General features: G+C 37.7%; 3 protein-coding genes across 4 annotated transcripts; all 3 read left to right on the plus strand.

Moving 5' to 3' along the window:
- Positions 1–753: 753 nt before the first annotated feature.
- LOC112170513 (protein FAR1-RELATED SEQUENCE 5) lies at positions 754–4,701 on the plus strand. 2 transcript variants are annotated; one of them, XM_024307837.2, is made up of 4 exons: positions 754–1,111; positions 1,219–3,510; positions 3,691–3,866; positions 4,333–4,701. In XM_024307837.2, exons 2-3 carry the CDS (start codon positions 1,309–1,311, stop codon positions 3,862–3,864), a joined length of 2,376 nt encoding a protein of 791 aa, XP_024163605.1. In that variant the 5' UTR covers positions 754–1,111; positions 1,219–1,308; the 3' UTR covers positions 3,865–3,866; positions 4,333–4,701. The 2 variants fall into 2 exon arrangements, with proteins under 2 accessions (XP_024163605.1, XP_024163603.1); XM_024307835.2 differs by having other exon boundaries at positions 4,354–4,701.
- A 1,342-nt stretch (positions 4,702–6,043) lies between these two features.
- On the plus strand, positions 6,044–9,603 carry LOC112172508 (protein FAR1-RELATED SEQUENCE 9). Its single transcript, XM_024309878.2, has 3 exons — positions 6,044–6,251; positions 7,062–8,560; positions 9,000–9,603. Exons 2-3 carry the CDS (start codon positions 7,079–7,081, stop codon positions 9,165–9,167), a joined length of 1,650 nt encoding a protein of 549 aa, XP_024165646.1. The 5' UTR covers positions 6,044–6,251; positions 7,062–7,078; the 3' UTR covers positions 9,168–9,603.
- A 906-nt stretch (positions 9,604–10,509) lies between these two features.
- Positions 10,510–11,806, plus strand: LOC112172370. The gene has a single exon (XM_024309681.2). The coding sequence runs from the start codon at positions 10,889–10,891 to the stop codon at positions 11,609–11,611; it is 723 nt and encodes a 240-aa protein (XP_024165449.1). The 5' UTR covers positions 10,510–10,888; the 3' UTR covers positions 11,612–11,806.
- Positions 11,807–18,998: the final 7,192 nt, after the last annotated feature.

Here is an 18,998-nt window from a genome sequence, read left to right on the forward strand (position 1 = left end):
CATTGACCAAGTTCGTTCTCTCATGGGTCTCAGAAAGTTAGCTGGTCCTAGATCAGCAAAAGTGCTAACCAAGCTGCTCACTTAGTAGCTTCTTTAGTTCACAAGGGGGTGTGCTCTTCTGATCGGGTCCAGAATTCTCCCTCCTCTCTATGTAATATTTTGCATTTTGACTATTCTTCCTCTTCTCCTGGATGAGGTTTTGTTTATGTTGTTTGTCTTTTTCAGCAAGGGTTCTCTTTCCCCTTGTCTTGTTAGTAAAGTCTATCCTTTACAAAAAAAAAGTCCAACGTTGTAGAAAGACAACCGAAGAAGGAAACCTATCTCCTGCTATGAAAATCAAAAATTTGTTATTGTCATCACCAAAAGATGGTACCAACTTGAGTTGAACAAGAGACACTGAATAATAGAGAAAAGTAAGGTATTCCCTACATCCTCACAAGTTAACTATAAAACCCTATTATAGACAACCGTCTAAGTGATATTTTTGAAAACATGGGTCATAACTCAATGATTACTGGTGATTTTTTTTCCTATTCTATGAGCCAAACTCAGTGATCATTGAGTAAATGACCTGTGATCACTATTGATTTTTTTCCGTGTTTGACTAGTTGACCATTACATTGCGTAAACTCATACGAACCGATTGTTTGTTCCTCTTAATCAACTAATCTAACGGTTTATAGGCCAATTCAGTAGGAACAAACGAACGGTTCATATGAGTTTACGCAAAGTAATGGTCAACTAGTCGATCAGAACCCCCAGAGCTGGGTTACAATAGAATACGAAGAAGCCTACCCACCCTTCTCAAGCTCCCGTCCCTCTTTCGCTTCATCATCACTCTCACTCTTCCCAATTTTATTTTATTTTTTTAATTTTTTTTTTTTTGCAACTTCCTTCAATTCAATCCATTTGGAATTCAAAACCCTCCCCCCCAAATTCAACCTACCTCACTCAAAATTGCACCAGATTCTAGGATTTATCTGGGTGCTCCTGAAAACCCTAATAAAAACCCCTCCTTTCTGCCTCTTCACTCCTATTGGCTTGTGCTGAAGATCCACCAGAGCTTGACCTAAGGGGATGAGAGTCTGAGGCTCTTTGTGAACATGAAAGGGTCAGTCTTTTTTGCCCTTGCTTTTTTTTTTCTTTTCTGAATTTTACTTTGTATTGCTTTGTTTCCCGCTAAGACTGTAGAGAATATACATGTTTGTGTTAACACAGAATCACTAAATTGTGACGCTTTGGGGCTTGAGGGAGTTCAATTGTGAATTGGAGAATTGGAATTGATCTGAAACTGGTTGACAATTTGACATGGATAATGAGATGATTGAATTCGATATCGGGTTGGGAGGCCGGGAGGGGGATGATGATTTTGTCGAAATTGAGCACCCGGTCGAAGATGAAGAGATGGTTGATAGCCCTCTACTTGGCAGTGCTAGTGGCAGTGTCAATGGCGTTGGGTTTAGTGGAGGGAGTGGTGAAATTTACCTTCCTGAGGGGGACCTCTTGGACCTTGAACCATATGATGGCATGGAGTTTGAGTCTGAAGAGGCTGCCAAGGCATTTTACAATTCATATGCCCGCCGTGTTGGGTTTAGTACTCGTGTCAGCTCCTCCCGTCGCTCCAGGCGCGATGGAGCGATCATACAGAGGCAATTTGTTTGTGCGAAAGAGGGATTTCGGAATTTGAATGAGAAGCGCACCAAGGATAGAGAGATCAAGCGCCCGCGGACTGTCACTAGAGTAGGATGCAAAGCGTCCTTGTCTGTAAAGATGCAAGATTCGGGGAAATGGGTTGTGTCTGGATTTGTTAAAGAGCATAATCATGAGTTGGTTCCCCCTGATCAGGTGCATTGCCTTCGGTCGCACAGGCAGATATCTGGTCCTGCTAAGACTTTGATTGATACATTGCAGGCAGCTGGAATGGGTCCCAGAAGGATCATGTCAGCACTGATTAAAGAATATGGTGGAATAAGCAAAGTTGGATTTACAGAGGTCGACTGTAGGAATTACATGAGGAATAATCGCCAGAGGAGCTTGGATGGGGATATTCAGATGCTATTGGATTATTTGAGACTAATGCAAGCAGATAACCAGAACTTCTTCTATGCTGTTCAGGGCGATGAGGATCAGGCCATGGGCAATGTCATCTGGGCTGATCCAAAGGCAAAGACAAACTACAATTACTTTGGTGATACTGTTACTTTTGATACTACCTACAGGTCGAACAGGTACCGTTTGCCCTTTGCACCTATCACAGGGATAAACCACCACGGGCAGCCTGTATTGTTTGGTTGTGCTTTTCTGATAAATGAGTCTGAAGCATCATTTGTTTGGCTGTTTAAAACATGGCTTATGGCAATGTCAGGCCGCCCTCCGTTGTCAATTACCACTGACCATGATCCTGTGATACAGTCAGCTATCATGCAGGTCTTCCCACAGACCCGTCACCGATTCTGCAAATGGCACATTTTCAAAAAATGCCAGGAGAAACTATCCCATGTGTTTCTTCAACATCCAAGTTTTGAAGCAGACTTTCACAAATGTGTCAATTTGACTGAGTCAATAGAAGAGTTTGAGTCTTGCTGGTTGTCTCTTGTTGATAGATATGATCTCAGGGATCATGAATGGCTTCAAACAGTATACTCTGCTCGCAGGCAATGGGTCCCTGTCTATCTGCGTGACACCTTTTTTGCAGAAATGTCCATAACCCAGAGAAGTGATAGTATGAACTCATATTTTGATGGTTATGTGAATGCTTCAACAAATCTGAGTCAGTTCTTTAAGCTCTATGAGAAAGCTCTGGAGAGTCGCAATGAGAAGGAAGTGAAAGCAGATTTTGATACTATGAACACTTCCCCAGTTTTGAAGACCCCATCTCCAATGGAAAAGCAAGCCTCTGAGTTTTATACAAAAAAAATATTTATGAGGTTTCAAGAGGAGCTAGTTGGGACATTAACTTTCACAGCATCCAAGGGCGATGATGATGGGATGATCATCTCATATCAAGTAGCAAAGTTCGGGGAGGACCATAAAGCATATTATGTTAAACTAAATGTTCTGGACATGATGGCAAGTTGTAGTTGCCAGATGTTTGAGTTTTCAGGTCTTCTTTGCAGACATGTATTAGCAGTCTTTCGAGTGACCAATGTGTTAACTCTGCCATCTCATTACATATTGAAACGATGGACAAGAAATGCCAAGAGCAGCGTTATGTTAGAAGAACGTTCTAGTGATGTATATACCAATTATCTAGAATCTCATACTGTTAGATACAATACTTTACGCCATGAGGCCTTTAAATTTGTAGATGGAGCAAAGTCTTCAGAAACTTACGACCTTGCCCTGGATGCTTTAAAAGAAGCTGCAAAAAAAGTAGCTCATGCAATTAAGAATGATGGGAGAAATGTCATGGTGAACGGGCATATCAGGGGAAACTTGGCTGGTGGTGGAAGTCGGGCCAATTACACCATTGGGGATCATGATGGGAGTTCTGGCCAGAATTTGTCTGAGGTGAGTCATTTCCCCATATTTATGTCATTTGATTACTGGTCTCCTTATACTCTTAGTAGTTAATGCACTCATTCGTTGCCTATTCTTTACTAATAATTTGTCTAACGGGATGCTTCTTTGACTATGTGCTTGTAGTATACAGTTAAGTGTATTGTAATTATGATTTGCAACATTTTGCAGGATGATATGGACAAAAAAATTCGGGAACTTACATATGAGCTGGAGTGTGCTAATCGAAAGTGTGAAGTTTATCGGGCTAACCTACTTTCACTTTTGAAAGACATTGAGGATCATAAGTTGCAATTGTCAATTAAAGTGGAAAACATTAAGATTAGCATGAAAGACGGCTTTTAAAGGTGCAATACAGTCACACACATGTACTTATCTTTTATTTGGTTGCTTTTAAGCCAGTGTATCAATGCTTTTAGGATAAGGCTGTTCCTTCACTAATGGAGGAAATTCAAATTCTGGGAAAATTGTGTTGTGTTTCCAGTGTATTCAACTTTTGTAGATGCATATGTTATGAAGTCGTGTTTGTTGGATCCGACAAACTATGCAGATAGTTGGCCCTTGTGCCTGGTACACTGATAGGCATTATCCCAGTTTCCAATCTCATAAGATCACTTTGAAAGTAACTCTCATATCAAAAGGAAATTCTCACTTATGTGGGAAATTAGCAGGGTCCATGACTGCATGTTCTCGCATGTAAATGTTTTACTGAAAAACTCATCATAGTTCCTTGTTTTGTTTTCATTATAACAATTTATCTTCAAACATGGTTCTATATTATTTCTGACATTGGTATGGGTTGTGATCTCCTAGTCTGGAATGGTAACCTTGCAGGAGAAGAAACGTCATTGTCTGGGTGGTTACAGATGAAGATAAATGAGTGCTTGCTACTGTTGATCAAGGTATGCATGAGATAGTGCAAAGGATACTGCACACATCCCTAATCGAGCTGAGACGTGTGACTTTGCCCTCAAAGGGGTAGTTGGCAAAGCTCTCTGTTGGACTGAATGTTATATTCCTTTGAGGCTCTGTTGGGGGTGAGTTGTAATGTAGAATTCATGTTGTACACTGTAGGATCTAATTTTCTGAGGTAGAATATAACTGTAGTAGCAAACACATGATTCCTGTGGTATGCTAGTTTCGACAATTAATCATAATAGAGTTTTTTCTTTGCCATGATTAGATCCAGTTAGTTGTCAATCGTTGATGTCTGTGTGGATAGTTGTCAATCAATTGGTATGGAATGCATGGCGGATTGTTAACTGTTTATTGATATGGATCGATATTGGTGCCTGATACTTTGGGGTACTGGATATTTACCCTTCTTAATGACTACCAACTCGTGGGATTTGAATCATATGTTGCCCCTATCATGGAAATTCATCTATCCTTGAGGTTGATTCTCATGCACATTTTCATTATCTGAGCTGCAAAATGGTCAAACCATTATCTTTAGCAATAGATTTCAAATATGTTGCTGTACTTGTAATTGCATAGTCAAGAACGTAAATGCCTCGGTACATGTTGGAAACGAATAACAAAATGTTGGTGAGAACAAAAATCTGGAGAGCTAGGTCAAAGCTTCTAGGTAACTGCTCGTATGTGGTTCCTGAATTGACTTCCAAGATGTTACACTTCCTCCAATGTTAAAAGAGTTTGGTGTTGATCCTATTTTGGCTATCCAAATATCATTCTTTTACATCAGCATGTCACCGCCTATTGGTTGAAGACAACCTCGAAGTTGGCGATTCTTGAAGAAGAACCGAGCATTGGATGCTTGAAAGTCGATGATTCGTGAAGAACCGAGCATTGATGCTTGAAAAGCTAATGCCTTGTTGAATGAGGCTCGGTCACAAAACCCAAAGGTGTCATGTTGCCGTCAAGTGGGGAGCTAAACGTGGTCACCATACTGGTTACAAAATTCTAGAAATAAGGCTTGTCGTCATAAATTAAGAGCGAAAACTCTCGTATATAGTTGCGAATCCTAAATCTTATTTCATAATTATGTTCTATGGTATGAGGATAAGATAATCAATTGACTATATTATATTTTAAAATATTGCAATACCTCCCATGAAAAATATATAAACTTCCTCAAAATCAGGAGAGAAACTGCTGTAACTTTTTTTAATTTAAAAAAATAAAAACAAAAACCAATTAACATGTTCAGCACATGTTAAGGAGCTAGTTTAATCATAACTAGTCTTGCCCACGCTATGTAATTTTCAGTTTTAAATTTTCTGTCTTGGTAATTATTGAAGTGAGAGAAATATGGAGAGTTATCTGCAGATAAGGGCAACGAGAAGTTATCTATATAATAGGATAAGTGGGAAGTTATCCACGTACAAAATAAGTTAGTGGAAACATATTTTATTCTTTTAGCTATTTATCAGTATTTTATTATTTACTATAATACCCTTCAAATATTAGAAAGTGAGTTTTCTTAATAATAGTATATGTTGAGATGAATAGAGAGAGAGAAAAAAAAAATAATAGAATGGAGATGTGATACGTAATAACTGAAATTGAAAAATGGTAGTTTTAAAAAACCCTATTTCATGGCCAAAATTATTCCCACTTTTAAGACTACAGACTGGTTCCAAAGACGTTTCTCTTTCGAAATCAAAACGCTTTGAGAAGAACCTTTGCTGTGGTTATCACTGTCTGAAAAGGTACAAATTCGCCGGACGGAGACCACAATTGCGTGTCGCCGAATTTGATTACGATCTCCGGTGAGTCCCTCTTCCTTTCTTCTCTTAGTTTCCGCCCAATTCAACTGCTCTATTTCGTCCCCATTACATTAATTTTACTTCAATTCATTCATCTCTTTCATGCTTGTTTACGTTTTTGGTTGACGAAACACCCAGTTTGATTTACCCAATTCCCTTAGCATTAGACCTAGCTTTCCCTCTCTTTCGTCTCCACTCCACCTTCAACTTCAGTCTCAAACAGACCCAAAACACCTTTTAGGATTTGCTATATTTCTCTGCAACTTGTGAGTTTGTTTTCTTTGCACTTTTTTTTTTTTATGGCAATGTTTTTTCTGGGTTCTCATATTATGTCTATTAATTCAGCTTACTGCTGTGTTGATGTTATGGTTAGAGGGTTTGATTGTTTTAAGTGGTTTGAGGGTTGGAGATTTCTGTTAAAAAAAGTAAGTAATTAGCTTAAATTAACAATATTCGGACAAAGTTTTGTTGGTTTGATAATGTCACCACTACTGGGCATTCATAATTGAAACGCTAGTTTAGTTTTTCGGGGGTTGTTAGAATTGCATGCTAGTGAGGCCTTTTTACATGCAATAGATAATATACACTGGATCGATGGAAATTTTCTGGCATAATAATGCAGCAGATTTTCTTGTAGGAGTTTTATTTGTGTGGGATGTTAGGATGAGCATGGTCAGGATAATGAGGACAATGATGAGCTTATAGTTTTAGTGGAAGTGCAATGATGATATGATGAGTTTGAGTTTCCTTCTGTGTCTGATAAAACACTTTGGAGGAGCTGTTGCTAACTGTGTTTTTAATTGTTGGCTATAGTTGAATTTTGAGGTTAGATGAGTGGCGGCAGACAGAGGACCCTCGGGGGTGGGGGTCAGCATGTGTTGGACTATCTGAAAAGAATGCAGGCAGAGAATCCTGCTTTCTTTTATGCTGTTCAGAGTGACAGTGATCACTCTAGTGGAAACATATTTTGGGCAGATGCAACTGCAAGGATGAACTATAATTACTTTAAAGATGCTGTTATATTTGACACCACGTACAGGACAAATCACTATAGGGTACCATTTGCCTCATTCATTGGGATTAATCATCATGGGCAGCCGGTGTTGTTTGGATGTGCATTGATCCTCAATGAGTCTGAGTCCTCATTCATATGGCTATTCCAAACTTGGCTTCAAGCAATGTCTGAACGCTACCCTGTCTCTATCACCACTGATCCAGATAGGCTCATACAAGTTGCTGTTGCACAAGTTCTTCCTCACACCCGACATCGTTTCTGCAAGAGCACCATATTTAGAGAAATGAAAGAGAAACTTGGTGGTCTATATACTTCTCATTCGACCTTTGAAACAGAATTTAAGAAATGCATTAATGAAAGCGAGACGATTGATGGTTTTGAGTCACATTGGCATTCACTGCTTCAAAGATACTACATCATGGATAATGAATGGCTTCAGTCAATGTACAATGCCAGGCAACAATGGGTCCCAGTTTACATGAGAGACACCTTTTTCGGAGATTTTGCTGTAAATGAGGGAAGTGGAAGTTTAACTTTGTTTTTTGATGGGTTTGTGACTGAAGCCACGACCATACAGATTTTGCTTAAACAGTATGAGAAGGCTGTAGTTAGTTGGCATGAAAAGGAATTAAAAGCAGATTTTGACACCACTAATACTATGCCCATTCTGAAGACACCATCCCCTATGGAAAAACAAGCTGCAAACCTCTATACTAGGAGAATGTTCAAGAAATTCCAGGAGGAGTTGGTTGAGACTCTTGCAAATCCTGCAACGAAAATTGATGACACAGGAACTGTTGCCACCTATCGAGTGGCTAAATTTGGGGAAGACCACAAAGCACATGCTGTTAATTTCAATTCTTCTGAGGCGAAAGCTAGTTGTAGCTGTCAAATGTTTGAATATTCGGGAATAATCTGTAGGCACATATTAGCAGTTTTTAGAGCGAAGAATGTTCTTACACTTCCTTCTCCATATATATTGAAACGATGGACAAGAAATGCCAAGACTGGAGCTGTGCTGGATGAACGTTCTTCTGATTCACCAAGCAATTCCAGAGAATCTGTAACAGTTAGGTATAACAATCTACGTCAGGAAGCAATTAAATATGTTGAAGAGGGAGCGAAATCTATCCACATTTACAATGTGGCGATGAAAGCTCTTCAGGAGGCCGCTAAGAAAGTTGCTTCTATGAAGAATCAAGGTTCCGGAGCCATGCATGGTAGTTCCCTGGCCAATGGAGGTAGCCAAGAAATGCATGCAACTGAAGAAAATCAAACGGCAGTATTTCAATCTGCGGTAAGTTTCTCCCATCTCAGAATCTGTTTAACTGCTTCTACTATCACTATTAACATTTCATCATGGATTCATTGTCATTATGTCATCTAGAACATAGGTTATTCAAAAGTAAAAGAATCTTGTCTTGGTTTTTGTGAATCTGGATCTGGAAAGATGGATTTAGTCTCTCAGTTAATTGTTATTTGGTGGCTTAAATATATGCTGGTATTGAATCATAAAAACGAAGATATAAAATATCTCCTATGTTCCATGGTCACAAAAGTGGTATTTCAGAAATTTGGCTCATGTATGTGCCAAACCCATGTAAGTTTTGATGTTTAGATAAAGTAATCATAAGTACAGAATGCTGATCAGTACAGGTTTTTAGTGGTGCTTGTACATTCAGTATGACCATGATATAATACGCCATTTGTTTTGTTAACTCATCTATATTCCACAGGATGAGAAGGAGAAGAAAATTCATGAATTGTCTGCTGAATTGGACAGCACCAATCAACGATGTGAAGTTTATCGAGCAAATCTGCTTGCTGTTCTGCGAGATATGGAAGAGCAAAAGTTGAAGCTTTCAGTTAAGGTGCAAAGTGCAAGGCTAAGTCTGAAGGAGTGACTGCACTTGTGGGAGAAAACCCTACCATTCTGTGTCCCAATCTCCTGACATGCAGGGAGAGTCATTGGCATCTTCATTTCTCCTTCAGGCATGCAAGGGGCTACCCGTGTGGAAAGGGTTGTGGGTCAAAGGAGGGGGTTTGCTGGAAAGACAAATGTTTGTATTTTAGACATTTTTTTTCTTCCTCTTGCACCTTTATAATTGTATGACAATTGGTGTATTGAGATCCTGTTGACCTGCCAGCAGTCCAATTTGGTGTATAATATCTGTTTCAGGTGCAATTAGGCTGCTGAAAGGTGCAATTTTTAGGTTTTAGGCTATTAGCAATGGGATTGTGAAGTATGGAGTTGTCTTCCGGTGCTTATTGCCTTCTTGGGAGTATGCAATGACAAACTCTTTCGTAATTCTGAATCTTTTCTACTGTACAATTCTCATATCCACTTTAAATCTGCTAGTTGAGTTTGAACTCCTTTTCTTTGGTACTGTTGTTAGTTGATGCCTCCAAGGAAAAAAAAAATTCAAACACTCAGCTGTAGAGGGTAGAACAAGCAAAGAGACAAAGTAAAGGAGGAAGAAAGGGGAACAAAGAGAATAAAGAATCAAATAACAAAAGTGAAAGGTAGATTTGTTTGGTTCACATAGAATTTGCGTATAGAGTACTGCTTTTAGTTGGCAAGTGGCAACCCCTTTAGTCGACTGCTTCCCAGTTAAGCCTTCAACTAAAGAAACACTCAACTGTCTAATCTGTAAAGTAGCTCTAGTGTTTACGAGCATTTATTTACGCCTTTCAGACATGACTTCGAATCCCTTAAGGCTACGGTTTGGCACTTCGCAGCTTGAAATTACACCAAGAAGTTAACAGGACCTTTAGCTTTATTTGGAAATCACAGTGGTCATGACATCTGTGAAGTTGCCGTACTGAAACTATCCCATTTCTTCTTCTTTTGCTTGTCTTTACATAATAAAGAACCTTCTTCATTCTACTACTTTAGCAAGCGTTGAACTGTTCCTTTATTTATCAAGAGGATGAGAATAAAATCCAAATCATCCCAGTCATTCCACCTGTTGGGGTCAGATAAATTTTAGGGAGTTCCAGTCTTTTTGTTCTTTTGTAGATTCTGAAGAAAGAGAGCAAAAGCCAAAATTAACTAAAGAAGAAGACTAAGAAGTGGCTACCTAACATTCCGTGAAGCTCTACAATTAGTAGATCTGCAGGAAAAACTATTCCCAAGCATCTGATTCTTCATCAAGGACCAGTTTATATATCCTAATCTCATCATATTTAGAGCTAAAGCTCACTTAATCATAATATTGTTGCAGTGTTCTCCTAATGTTTTCAGTGCTGATATTGTACTTATGTCAAAATGAAGGTGCTTTGGAGTTTAGAAAGATTGCTGAGTTAATTACTTTCAGGATTAGGAATACTAATCCCATTCCCATCAAGTAGGCAATAGCCAAAATACAACATCCTTCCAGGGAATTAGATTCCAAAGCCAATACTTGCTTTCCTGATCCCTGTTTCAATCTATCTCACCCTAATGTAATTGTATCAACGTGGCCCATTTGTTATTCTCCACTTGTGATTTTTAAGCAAAGAATCTATCTTAGCTACAGGATTGTTTTAAACCCCTTTAGCAAGCTATATCCAACCTTCATCCATCTCCATATAAACGTTTCTCAAGCCTCATCTTGGTACTTCGAAATTGGCCAAACGAAAAGCAATGAAGATTGACAAGGAAATCTATCACCCTGTCCACCCTAGACACAAGCTCAAGATTGAATACACAGAGATCCCATTTTACTGTGATGGGTGCAAAGAAGCTGGGATTGGCCTCAAATACAAGTGTCAGCAGTGCGAATTTGATCTGCACAAGTCATGTGCTGTGGCTCCTCTCTACATCACCCATCCCTTCTACAACAAATGTGAGTTTCAATTTCTTTATAGCCCGCCTGGTTCTCTTAGAAGAGTATGTGATGCTTGTAGGAAAGATGTTTCCGGGTTTGTGTACCACTGCAGGAGATGCGGGTTTGATCTACACCCTTGTTGTGCAAACCTCCCACAAGTCCTAGATGATGGGAAGCACAACCTTTACTTGTGCCTCAAGTTAACCAGCGCTTGTCATCGGTGTGGAGGCAAGGGACCTGGTTGGTCTTACAGGTCTGACTGCAAGACCTATAACCTTCACGTGTCATGTGTGAAGGAGTTGCTTGTGGAGAGCTGGCAAGCCATGTATCTCAATGTGGACAAGAATAAGGTTAGGGAAATGCAGACTAGAATTCCTAGCCTTAAGGGCACACTGCAAAACCATCATGGGAAAAAAGGAGGGAAGGTTGGGAAATGTTGCCAGATTGCTGGTGGTGCTGTTCGTGTTATCGTCTCTGCCATCCTCGGAGATCCTACTGCTCTAATAGGCGCTGCTGTTGCCGGTTTCATGTCCAAGTAGAAGGGCCGGGGCAGAGAAGTGAAAACCAACTAAGTATGCTTAGTTGTGTGTCATGTAATTGCTATTTGTTCATCTTGTCTGTCATGTTTCAGTTATTACTTGTTACAAACTTGTAAATTTAAGTAGTGTGTGAATGATTTGGATCTGGCGTCCTGATGCTTATATTTATGATAATATGATATTGTTTGTAATTAATGGATGCGACCAGAATCTTCCTACTCTCCTTGTGGCAATGACCAAAATTTGGTGAAATCCTTTGAGGCCTTCTGTATGCCACCTCTTCTGGCTCAGTGGATCTAGCATATGGTACTGATGCTACTCAGAAATTTCATTAAGATTACGAATAGAAAACATATATAGGTGATGAAGAGCACTTCATTAGAGGGGGTGAAAATTAGAAATAAATACATGTTATATATGGGCCAATAACATTAATTCAGATCATATGTACTATAGTCGTCTAGTCGGAGACATAAAATATTTTTTTTAGATAAATATGGCAACCTAAGCAACCCGCTATATAGTAAAACACTTTTATATCAATATAGTAACTTTTGACGCTCATAACATTGGGGCCCATAAGTAGCCACCAAACTTTACTTGAAGTCAGCTACGTGCAATGCAGGTTTTTGGGGAATTTCTGGAATGCGCCCTGCGTATGGTGCGCCCCAGACGGACGTCAACGGAGGGCCAAAATGGTCATTAAATCTTTTGCAAACGACAAGGTTGTTGCAGTGGGTAAAAAGCTCTTTACTGTGGCGCCATCCCTCTCAATGAAGGGGTGAAATGGTCATTCACATGCCAATCAGTCGGGGTCTGCCTAATCGAAGAGTCAGGCACTGTGTGCAGACTGACACCCGCACACTGATTGAAGTTGAATGAGAACTCGGAGGTGAGAGAACAGTCAGTGGAGGAATGACAAACCAGAAGCTATGTCTCTGATTCTTGGACAGATAGCTCTAAAGGTTATTACCGTATTGCCTCAATCACCTCCTTGAAAGGGTCTCATGACTCATCTTCCTCCGAACCTTCGACCATACTCTGAAACTTTGGCCGCTTTCGCCTCTCCCTCTGTTCTCATTTCCAAACTCAACGAATTCTGTGTTTCTGAATTCAACCAAATATCAACGCACACAACTCACAGCACAAATCAAAATTAAGGAAGTAAACGAATTCTATGTTTATGAATTCAACCAAATATCAATACACCAGTTGTGTAACACAACTCACAGCACAAATCAAAATTAAGAAAACCAATGAAGATCGAAACTGCCTCCACGACAGCGGCACCGCGACTGTAGAACTTACCCAAGATCATCAACTCAGCTCGGCCAACCATCTGGTTGGACCTATCATTCTTCCGAGTTCTAGCACCAGGATATATAGCTACCGGAAAAGAGTCAGAAGTCTGGAATTGCTGCCGGAAACCGCAATCACAGTAAAAATCCGAACACCCAAAATACAATTTCTCCAAAACTTAATCGAATCGAAGCACTACACGTGTAGAGCACGACGAGTAGACCAACTTCCGTACAACATGCAAGCTGCACCGCCACCGGAGTCGCCGGAAATTGCTTGAAAGCTAGCGGAGTTGCAGCGGCTTCTTGACGTCCCGTCGCCGATTGGAAATAATTTTTGGCTTTGATTTTGAGGGAGAAAGTTTGAATGAGAAGAGTTGCAGGGAGGGTAACTGATGGGCCTTTTCAATTGTTTCAATTTAATTCGGTTGCAGTATCTTACTAGAGCACAGCAGCACCGCCAGCGGTGATCGAGTCGCCGGAAAACTTAATCAAGTGGTGAGCTGCCGAAGACTTCGGTCTTCGATTCTCTCTTCAAACTCGGCCCATGCACAAACCAAGATCACGGGGACGCCGGCGATGCAATCGACTCACTAGCGGCCGAGATACAGTCGACTCACTGTCGTAGCTTCGCGAGTCTGGAAAACGGCTTCTGGCCCCTTGGATCTGAATTGGTTATTCAAAAGCCTAGAATTCAATTTTGATAAGGGGTAGAGATCAAGCGGTGGCCTTATTGACGGCTAACATTGCACAACCTTAATTAATAAATTTTTAATTATTTTGAAAACTTTGAAAAATCATAATAAATAACTTACGTGTCTAAAAAACTTTCCGAAAATTCACACGGACTCGTCTCGTCCCGTACTTTATTATCAAATCCATCAATCAAAGATTCCACATAAATAAAAATTTTAGAAAATATTTTTTAGATCTCTAAATAATCACCGAGACCATAGACTCAATTTATAATAATTCCACTTTAACTCCTTAATAAATAAAAAACCACAGGCTCATGGAATATTTCATTTTGGTTGTAAAAAATTCAATCAATTTTGTATTCGTTTCGATTTCGATCCACTTGGTCAAATATAGTTACTTTCATAACTATATTTATATATCAAATTTCTCAAAGGGCAACACATCAAAGACATACAAAACTGGGAAAACCGACCGTAGGATAAGAGGATTGGAATATTTTATGCATGTTGTAAAAAATTCAGCCAACTTTGTTATTATTGCGACTTCGATCAATTTGGTCAACTAATTATACGCTTATACTTCCCTAAGGGGAGCTAAATCACAAAGAGATAAACTTCCTAAAATTTTAATATTGGTTGATATATCTGATACCCACGAGAGTGTAAGAACTGAAAAATAGAGAAAAAAAAAATTGCAAATTAGTGGTTATGTGCATATTAGTTTTATGTGGTGTCTAGGTTTATGGTTGGCCTAATAGATCGAGAACCTAAGGACGACGAAAATAGCTGAAATTTTAACCATAATTATATCTTCTTATCATGATAACATCCAACGGCCGATTTTGATGTAGTTTATTTCCTCCACATTGTTCCTCATGGAAGGTATAGTATGTGATAAAATTAGACTAATAAACAAGTTGGACCACATTAGTATACATATAAAGATTTTGTGCGATCTAAAAAATCAAGATTGAAAATCTATAAATTTGACATTACCCATCTATTTATAGCATATTCATATGAACTCTGTAAAAAAATCAATCATTTTCGTCATCATTTCAACATCAAACAAAGCGGTCATCATTTTAACATTTGGTTATATATCTCATACCCACGAGAGTGTAAGAGCTGACAGATTGAAAAAATAAGTTGTGAGTGAGCGGTAATGAGCATTTTAGTTTTATGTGTATTTAGGGTTTAAGGTTGACCACGTAGATCGAGACCCAAACTACGACGAAAAAAATTGAAATTTTGACCATGACCATTTCTTCATATGATGATCATATCTAACGGTCGAATTTGATAAATTATATTTCATCCACCTTGTTTGTCATGGAAGGTATACTTCCACGTGTAATAGTTACACTAGTTAAACTACATTAGTGGGCATGTAAGCATTTTGTGTGATATAAATAATCAAAATTTGAAATCGATCAGTTTGATATTATCCATCAATTTATAGTGTATTATTAGACACTGTGTAAAAAAATTAACCCGATCTGTCGTCATTTCGACATTAAATCAAGTAGTCAACCTTTTATATGCTTCTACTTCTCTAAGGAGAGCTTAATCACAAAGAGATAAATTTTCCAAAATTTTAACATTAGGTTATATAGCTCATACCCACGAGAGTGTAAGAGTTGACAGATCGAAAAAATAAGTTGCAAGTGAGCGGTAATGAGCATTTTAGTTTTATGTGTATTTAGGGTTTAAGGTTGACCACGTAGATCGAGACCCAAATTACTATGAAAAAAATTGAAATTTTGACCATAACCATTTCTTTATGTCATGATCATATCTAACGGTCGAATTTGATAAATTATTTTTTATCCACCTTGTTTGTCATGGAAGGTATACTTCTACATGTAACTAGCAAGTTAAACTACATTAGTAGGCATGTAAGCATTTTGTGCGATCTAAATAATCGAAATTGAAAATCGATCAGTTTGATATTATCCATCAATTTATAGTGTATTATTAGGTACTGTGTAAAAAAATTAACCCAATCTGTCGTTATTTCGACATTAAATAAAGCGGTCAACTCTTTATATGCTTATACTTCCCTAAGGGGAGCTTAATCACGAAGAGATAAATTTTTCAAAATTTTAACATTAGGTTATATAGCTCATACCCACGAGAGTGTAAGAGCTAACAGATCGAAAAAATAAGTTGCAAGTGAGCGGTAATGAGCATTTTAGTTTTATGTGTATTTAGGGTTTAAGGTTGACCACGTAGATCAAGACCCAAACTACGACCAAAAAAATTGAAATTTTGACCATAACCATTTCTTTATGCCATGATCATATCTAACGATCAAATTTGATAAATTATATTTCATCCACCATGTTTGTCATGGAATGTATACTTCTACATGTAACTGTTTATAAGTGAAACTACATTAGTAGGCATGTAAGCATTTTGTGCTATCTAAATAATCGAAATTGAAAATCGATCAGTTTGACATTATCCATCTATTTATAATATCTTATTAGGTAATGTGTAAAAAAATTAACTCAATCTGTCGTCATTTCGACATTAAATAAAGCAGTCAACCCTTTATATGCTTCTACTTCCCTAAGGGGAGCTTAATCACGAATAGATAAATTTCCCAAAATTTTTCCATTAGGTTATATAGCTCATACCCACGAGAGTGTAAGAGCTGACAGATCGAAAAAATAGGTTGCGAGTGAGCGGTAATGAACATTTTAGTTTTTTATGTATTTAGGGTTTAAGGTTGACCACGAAGATCAAGACCCAAACTACGACCAAAAGATTTGAAATTTTGACCATAATCATTTCTTTATGCCATGATCATATCTAACGGTCAAATTTGATAAATTATATTTCATCCACCTTGTTTGTCATGGAAGGTATACTTCTATATGAACAAATAAGTGAAACTACATTAGTAGGCATGTAAGCATTTTGTGCGATCTAAATAATCGAAATTGAAAATCGATCAGTTTGATATTATCCATCAATTTATAGTGTATTATTAGTTACTGTGTAAAAAAATTAACCTGATCTGTCGTTATTTCGACATTAAATAAAGCGGTCAACTCTTTATATGCTTCTACTTCCCTAAGGGGAGCTTAATCACGAAGAGATAAATTTTTCAAAATTTTAACATTAGGTTATATAGCTCATACCCACGAGAGTGTAAGAGCTGAAAGATCGAAAAAATAAGTTGCGAGTGAGCGGTAATGAACATTTTAGTTTTTTGTGTATTTAGGGTTTAAGGTTGACCACGTAGATCAAGACCCAAACTACGACAAAAAAAATTGAAATTTTGACCATAACCATTTCTTTATGCCATGATCATATCTAACGGTCAAATTTGATAAATTATATTTCATCCACCTTGTTTGTCATGGAAGGTATACTTCTCTACATGTAACTAATGAATAAGTGAAACTACATTAGTAGGCATGTAAGCATTTTTTGCGATCTAAATAATCGAAATTGAAAATCGATCATTTTAACATTATCCATCTATTTATAGTGTATTATTAGGTACTGTGTAAAAAAATTAACCCGATCTGTCGTCATTTCGACATTAAATCAAGCAGTCAACCTTTTATATGCTTCTACTTCTCTAAGGGGAGCTTAATCACAAAGAGATAAATTTTCCAAAATTTTAACATTAGGTTATATAGCTCATACCCACGAGAGTGTAAGAGCTTACAGATCGAAAAAATAAGTTGCGAGTGAGCGGTAATGAGCATTTTAGTTTTATGTGTATTTAGGGTTTAAAGTTGACCACGTAAATTGAGACCCAAACTACAACGAAAAAAATTGAAATTTTGACCATTATCATTTCTTTATGTTATGATAATATCTAACGGTCGAATTTTATAAATTATATTTCCTCCATCTTGTTTGTCTTAGAAGGTATACTTCTACAAGTAACTAACATACAAGTTAAACTACATTAGTGGCCATGTAAGTATTTTTTGCGATCTAAATAATCGAAATTGAAAATCGATCAGCTTGACATTATCCATCTAGTTATAGTGTATTATTAGGTACTGTGTAAAAAAATTAACCCGATCGGTCATCATGTCGACATTAAATCAAGCGGTCAACCTTTTATATGCTTCTACTTCCCTAAGGGGAGCTTAATCACAAAGAGATAAATTTTTCAAAATTTTAACATTAAGTTATATAGCTCATACCCACGAGAGCGTAAGAGCTGACAGATCGCAAAAATAAGTTACGAGTGAGCGGTTATGACCATATTAGTTTTATGTTGTATTTAAGGTTTAGGGTTGACCTACTAGATCAAGACCCAAACGATGACGAAAATAGCAGAAATTTTGACCATAACCATTTCTTCTTGTTATGATAACATCCTACGGTCGATTTTGATAAAGTTTATTTCCTACACATTGTTACTCATGGAAGGTATACTTTTCATTACAACTAATAAGCTAGTTATACCACTTTAGTAGACATGCAATAATTTTGTGCAATCCAAAAAATCAAAATTGAAAATCGATAAATTTGATATTACCCATCTATTTATAGCATATTAATAGGCATTGTGTAAAAAAATTAACGCAATCTGCCGTCATTTTGACATGAAATAAACCGGTCAACCCTTTAAAAGCTTCTATTTCCCTAAGGGGAGCAGACCCTTGATGAGATAAAATTCCTTAAATTTTTTTATATTATTTGATATTGCTCCTATCCATGAGAGCGTGGGAGCTGACAGATCAAAAAAATAAGTTACGAGTGAGCGGTTATGAGCATATTAGAATATGTGGTATTTAATGTTTAGGGTTGACGTACTAGATTGAGACCCAAACGACGACGAAAATAGCTGAAATTTTGGCCATAACCATTTCTTCTTATCATTATAACATCCTACACATAGTTGCTCATGTAATGTATACTTGTCATTACAACTAATAAACCTGTTATACCACATTAGTAGACATATAAGAATATTGTGCGATTCAAGAAATCGAAATTGAAATTCGATAAATTTGACATTACCTGTGAGCCCCAGAAAAGTTTGATAGTTTGATAATTTACTTATTGATTTCAGGTTTTAAAAAAGGTGCTTGAGAATATTTTCTAAAATCTTTCACAAGTGAAATCCTCGATTTAAGGATTGGATAATAAAGTACACGACACGACGAGTTCGTTGGAATTTTCGGGAAATTTTCCGGACTTTCATGCTATTTTTGGTGATTTTTAGAAGTTTCAGATTAAAGAAAAATATTTTGGAAAAGCAGAGATCAACGTGGCGAGATCCTAGCCATCCATAAATCCACCGACTGATCACAGCCATCGAATATTATTTGAAAAAGCCTATAAGTAGGCATGTAATCAGATGATCCATCAAGTAGGACCGAGCGAGAAAACCAGATTTCTCTGACTGACGCG

Source organism: Rosa chinensis, chromosome 6 (assembly GCF_002994745.2).
Source record: "Rosa chinensis cultivar Old Blush chromosome 6, RchiOBHm-V2, whole genome shotgun sequence".
Lineage (NCBI taxonomy): Eukaryota > Viridiplantae > Streptophyta > Magnoliopsida > Rosales > Rosaceae > Rosa > Rosa chinensis.